The 6,551-nt window shown below is 42.2% G+C and overlaps 1 protein-coding gene across 1 annotated transcript in view; it reads right to left on the bottom strand.

Annotated features, from left to right (window-relative positions):
• Positions 1–233: 233 nt before the first annotated feature.
• Positions 234–6,551, bottom strand: part of ppiaa (peptidylprolyl isomerase Aa (cyclophilin A)) — a 13,251-nt gene continuing 6,933 nt past the window's right edge. The window contains exons 3-4 of the mRNA XM_077520586.1: positions 2,043–2,215; positions 234–672 (exon numbers count right to left, since the gene is read on the bottom strand). Coding sequence (XP_077376712.1) covers positions 540–672; positions 2,043–2,215 — 306 coding nt within the window. The 3' untranslated portion in view covers positions 234–539. The remainder of the gene's footprint in view (positions 673–2,042; positions 2,216–6,551) is intronic.

Here is a 6,551-nt window from a genome sequence, read left to right on the forward strand (position 1 = left end):
AGTAAGTAGCAAGTCATTCTGTACATTGACCAGCAGATGGAGGTCATTCATTTGATTGTTTTAAAATTTTTAATCTTTCCTGTACTTACTGCATTTTGACGAGTTTTATAATTTATTTTACGTGTGATATGTGGCACTTTAGAAATGCTTGTTTATAAGATGTGCTATAGAAATAAAGTGGATCGGATTATAGGAAAAGGTGCGGAAAAAAAGAAGAGCAAGGGTCAAGTGAGTCAGTCATCAAGGTCATCTTTTATTTGATTTCAGTCATCAAGGCCATCTTCAATTTGATTTCAGTCATCAAGGCCATATTCAATTTTCTTCTTGTCAATGAACGAAAACCGTTTTGGGAAAGCGCGTCAAATGCAAAGCAAACTTTCACAAATGCAGCAACACGTTTGGAATCGTTACAAAAACAAAAAAAGAAACAAATTGAAATTGAGGACATGAGTTGTTCCTTCATCAGCTGGAATGTGAAATGACAGGGTGGGGGTGGGGGGGTGGGGGTGGGGGTGGGGGGGTCGCGTCGGCAGACGCGCTCAGAGCTGTCCGCAGTCGGCGATGATGAACTTGGCGCTGGTCTTGCCGCTGCCGGAGCCTTTTGCCTCCATTTTCTTGACCACATCCATGCCCTCCACCACACTGCCGAAGACCACATGCTTCCCGTCCAGCCTGAGTGGGAGAACCAAAGGCATGTTCCTCTTTATTTTCTTTTTTTTCTCTCCTTAAAAACGTGATTTTTTTTTGCTTACGACTAACAAGTCACCACTTTTGTGCTCAGGTCAAAGAAAAGAAAACAAATGACTTTGGCGCCATCTTGTGATATTTAGCATGATGTTAGCTTGAGTTGTTGTCCAACACAAGTAGTGCTTTGCTGCCATCTTGTGGCACTGCTGGGCAATTGTATGCACTGTTTTTTTTTTTTTTTTTTTTTTTTTTTTTTAGAGAGGACGTCACATTTTTTTTTTGCTCCTTCCAGCAGTTCTTTTGTCTGAAATGTGACACCCGTGTTGAATTTTGGAACAAAGTTCAATTGACTTTCCATGAGACATTTGACAAGACTGGAACCAGCAATTATTACTAAGAATTATTTTTGTACTTTATTAACTACAGAAGCATATTGCACTCACTTGAAAAAAAATAAAAATAATAAAAATAAATCTTTTTTTTTTTCCTGACTCATTTTTTGAGTTTTTTTTTTTGAGTATTTTTTCCCCCCGTTTTTCTGAATGTTTTTCTCATAAAAAAAAAAATTCTGAAAAACAGGGGAAAAAAATTACTCCGAAAAACAGGAAAAAATATTATTCCAAAAAACAGAAAAAAAAGAAAAAAAAGAAAAAAAAAATTCCGAAGAAACAGCGCTTTTTTTTTTTTCCCAACCTGTGAACTCCAAGTGACTTGTTTCAGACCACTGACCTGTATATATGACTTGATAGCCGATAGCCCATACACGCTAGTGCAAGCCGTTGGAAGTCACAGGGCGGCCATCTTGTTATTCCCACCTCGCAAGCAGACTACTTTATAAACTATATGGTATACGTACAGATGAGACATAACAGCTCGCAGGCAGTTAGTTTAGTATAAGGCCAGAGGCGGGATGGGTGTTTTTTCCCCCCATTTTGTTTAAAAAAAAAAACAAAAAAACAAAAACAAAAAAAAACTGACCACCGCCGCACAAACCCCGCCTAACTGCCTATGAGCTGAATGTCAGTTGTCTGTGACAAGTCATTTGGAGTTCAGAGGTTTTATATATACATACATACATACACATACATATATATACACATACATACATACATATACATACACATACATACATATACATATATACATAGTTCAAACCAGCAACCGAATTCAAATTCATTCCCGTTTGTCCATTTGAAACGTCACCAAAGCCATCAAATGTGAAGTGTCAGTTAAATGCGATTCACGGTGAACTGCAAAAATCGACCAATCAATCGGATATCAAATTGATCAGCACTAATCAAATTGCAAACTACTACAATGGAGTGTCGGCGTGCACGTATTTTTGCGAGTCTCACCAGGTGGTCTTGGCGGTGCAGACGAAGAACTGCGAGCCGTTGGTGTTTGGCCCGGCGTTGGCCATGGACAAGATCCCGGGTCCCGTGTGCTTCAGGGTGAAGTTCTCGTCGGCAAACTTGTTGCCGTAGATGGACTTGCCGCCCGTTCCGTTGTGGTTGGTGAAGTCTCCGCCCTGTCCATACATATAGAAAATAGTCACACAATTAAGTCTAAAGCGGGGGGGGGGGGGGGGGGGGCTTGACATAAGTATGCCTTACCATACATAGCCTGACTAAGTCTCCAAAGTTGTGAAATAAACGACCCATGTTTCCCTTTCCTATGGCCGTTGGTATCACATTAGCTCAAACAGCACTCTCAAATGGGCTGTTTCAGCAGGTCAGTTTAACACATCACTAAACCCACCTTTTTCGGTTTTACATGTCACTAGCTCAGCGTGAACTCCACCCTCACAATTTTCAACCCCTCCCCTCCGCCGGTCGTGGAGGGCCGTCACTGACGCCGATGGAAGGCTGAGGTCGACCCGGTTCTGGGGATGTGTTCATTTTCCCCGGAGGACTTATGGTTTGACCGGTACCGGGGTGTCAATCCCAGTAGCTGCACCCAGAAAATGTGCATCATGAGGAGGGTGAGCGGCCCTGACAGTTTGTGGCAAACATTTTACTGACGACTGCTTCAGGAATTTGGGACAAAACAAACGTGGATTAGCAGAACATCTTTCACTTATCCCGGCATCGATGCCAACTATTGAAACTAATGAGCCAATATTCCTTCAGTTGCAGACATGAAGACTGTTTGTAAACAGTAGGCGTGTGGAAAATAATCGATATTAATGGATGCATCGATGCTCACGTGCACGACGCGAGTGCATCGGCTCATTCACTGGGTACCGATGTAAATGACGTGTGAAATCGAGATCCATCTTGATGCGTTGGCGGGTATCGGTAAAATCCGATGCAAGTGCCGTTTTATTCATGGTAAACTGCATTCCATTTGCTGTTCCCCAAAATCCCAGGGCGCATTGAATGCACCATACGGAAGCCGTGAGGCACACACAGTACACTAGGAAGTAAAACATGGACGTTGGCGCGAGCAGCAGTGAGACAGATTACATATGCAATGCACCCGCAACGTTTAAATCATATGTTTGGAAACACTACGGATTCGCAAAGAAAGACGGAAAGCTTGACAAAACGTTCGTCATTTGCAAAGAATGCCGCGTGAAGAAGCCGTACAACGGCAGCACGACAAACATGCAGACCCACTTAAAAAGGATACACCACACCGCGGACAGTACGAACAAGTGTACAACAGCCGCCTCCGCGTCTAGTTCCTCGTCGGACACCGGAGACGGACTAAGCAAATCAGGTCAGGAGGATAAGAAAAGTTTTACTTCTTATTTTGGGGGTCCTCTCGCAGCAAACTCTGACCGTGCAATGGCTATAACTAAGGCCATTGCTTACTTCATTTGTAAAGACATGCAGCCTTATAGCGTAGTGGAAAATGAGGGCTTCAGACAGCTCGTGCACGTTTTGGAACCCAGGTATAAAATACCAGACAGGTCTGTCTTCACTGACAAACATATTTCCGACCTGTACAACAAAGTGAGAAGTGAGATAGTTGTGTCGCTGAACAGTGCACAAAGAGTCGCACTTACAGTGGATGGGTGGACGTCTTGCGCCACTGACTCATATATAACAGTGACGGCACACCACATTGACATGGAGTGGGAAATGCAAAACTTCGTTCTCCAGACCAGAGCTTTCCGTGAGTCCCACACCGGAGCAAATCTCGCAGAGTTACTGCACGACGTTAGCCGCGAGTGGAAGATTGGTGACAAGAAGCCAGCGGTAGTCACGGATAATGCAACAAACATGATCCTGGCTGGGTCTGCTGCAGAAATGAAGCCGCATGTGCGGTGCATAGCACACACACTGAATTTGTCCTCGCAAAAAACATTTAAAGTAGACCAGGTGAAACCTATCCTGGTGAAAATAAGGAGAATCGTAACATTTTTTCACAAAAGTACGAAAGCTTCTGATGCTCTCCGTGATCAGCAGCACAGCTTGGGTCTGGCACACCACAAGCTAATCCATGATGTTTCCACAAGGTGGAATAGTTCCCTTGAGATGTTGGAGCGTTTTTGGGAACAGAAGGATGCCGTGGCAGCAGTATTAAGGAAAATCAAGCCAAGGGGAGAACCACTGCCTGCCCTCTCAGATAATGAGATAAAAGTTATCCCAGAAATTGTGAAACTGATGTCCCCCCTGAAATTGGCAACCAAGCTCCTCAGTGAGGAAAAGACCCCCACTCTCTCCATCGTTTCCCCACTACTGGCTAAACTACGGTCAGAATTTGGAGAAAACCACAGCGATCTAGCAGTCATTGGCAAAATGAAAGAAAATTTCAGACAGGACTTTGAGTCCCGTTACAACTACATCCAAGATTTCCTCGACAATGCTTCAGCACTTGACCCCCGCTTCAAAGACCTCCACTTCATGGATGCTGACAACACTGTAAAGGATGTGATATTCCTGAGGATAGCAGACCAAGTGGAGGATATGGTAAGAAATAAAATATTAGCAGCATTTAGTTTTACTCTTATTATTTTCCATTTCACTTAAAGATTTTCTGTTTTAGTTATAGTAATGTTACTGTATATGTTTTTATTTATTTCACATGGAAAATAAATCACTTGTGCTAGTTCAACACTTGTCCAAGTTGGCTTTTATAGATGATGATGATGATGATGATGTTGATGAGCTCTGCTCTGCTGATTGTCAGGCAAGGGCTGATGGTATGCTGGATGACGAGAGCCAGGCAGCTCAAGCAGAAGGAGATGGGAGAGGCCACAGGGAGGAGGAGGACGACAATGACAATGAGGTGGAGGAGATGGAGGAAGATGAGAGAGGTTTGTTGTGGGACTTGGTTTTGTTATCTATAATAGTGCATTGATTTGAAAATAGTTGTGATGATGATATTGTAATGCAGTCATATAATTTAACTAATAACTAATTTAATATGCTGATATTATTGTAAACAAAAGCAAAGGTTCACGCAGTTGGCTGTGACTTTTTTTGGAGAAGTACAGTTATGAGACTGTGCTATTGTTTGTGATTTCTGTTAATGTATCAGCACCAAGAGGGGGATGTGCATTATACTGTCTGTTTTTTGTTATGTCTGTGATATTATTGTAGACTTATTGCTGTGACTCATGACTCTTTTGTCGTGTCTTGCTTTGCCTTGTCTACCCTAGATGAAGAGCTAGAGCCTCCCAAGAAAAGGTCAGCCATGGACCAGCTGCTTGGAGGTTTCCTGGCTCCAGTGAGAAGACCACAGAAGACCATAAGGGAGAGAGCTAAGGAGGAAATAACAAAATACCGGGGGAGGGATGGGTTAGATGTCAATGGTGACGTGTTGCAGTGGTGGAAAGAACAAGTGGATCTTCCACTGCTTTCAAAATTGGCCAGGAGCTATTTGTCCATCCCTGCAACAAGTGTCCCTTCTGAAAGAGTGTTCAGCACAGCAGGTGACATTATAACAGCAGAGCGCAGTCGGCTTCTTCCTGAACATGTAGACCAACTAATCTTCCTGAAAAAAAATCTGAAGCAGCACCATATGAAATGCATCACAAAGTGAGGTGTTGACAGTGTGTGGTATTTGCAGAAATATCTGTTTTCATGTTCTTTTCTTTTTTTTTTTAATGATAATTCTTATGGAAATTTCATAATGAGACACTCAATGAGAATAGTGTGTTTAGTGTTTATACTACAACAACACACAGCAGCTTTGAGCCTGTAACTGTCATGTTGTTTAAATTGCATTTTACTTTCTGTCATAGGGAGATGGACATTTTATATGAGACACTCAGTGAGAGTAGTCTGTTTGTGTTTACACTACAGTGAATTTCAGATGCCAACTTGTTTACATTTTCTTTGCACAAAACCCAATTGTGAAAGGGTATAAGTTTTGCACTTTCTGCTCATCAATACTGTATTACCCTACCTCCCAGTGAGTTCATATAAGCAGTATGTTTTTCAGATACTAATATGAACAAACAAACATTGATTGCACTATTGAAGGTGTCACTTTAAGTTACTCAATGAGTGTTTTTAAGATGGCAAAAGAGCACTTTTGTTGAATTTACTGCAAAGTACCTCTGAGGAATAAAGCAAAATAATTTTTGTAGTACAATACTGAATTCCATTTTTTTAAATTCTATTTTTCACTTTGGTTATTTGCATCATGTTAAATCGCATCGTATCGCAATTACATCATATCGTATCGGATCGCATTGATTTGAACTAAATGATTAGCGCATCGTATCGCGTCATGAAGAGGGTGAATCGCATCGCATCGCATTGCCAGATAATTCCATCTATCGTTAAAGTATCGTATCGCTGGCAGTGCATCGAGATGCGTATCGAATCGTCCTCAGTGCTGAGATTCACACCCCTAGTAAACAGGAGCCCACAGAAAAGAGGAGACTTGGCCACGCCCAACTCATTTTG

Source organism: Festucalex cinctus, chromosome 5 (genome assembly GCF_051991245.1).
Source record: "Festucalex cinctus isolate MCC-2025b chromosome 5, RoL_Fcin_1.0, whole genome shotgun sequence".
Lineage (NCBI taxonomy): Eukaryota > Metazoa > Chordata > Actinopteri > Syngnathiformes > Syngnathidae > Festucalex > Festucalex cinctus.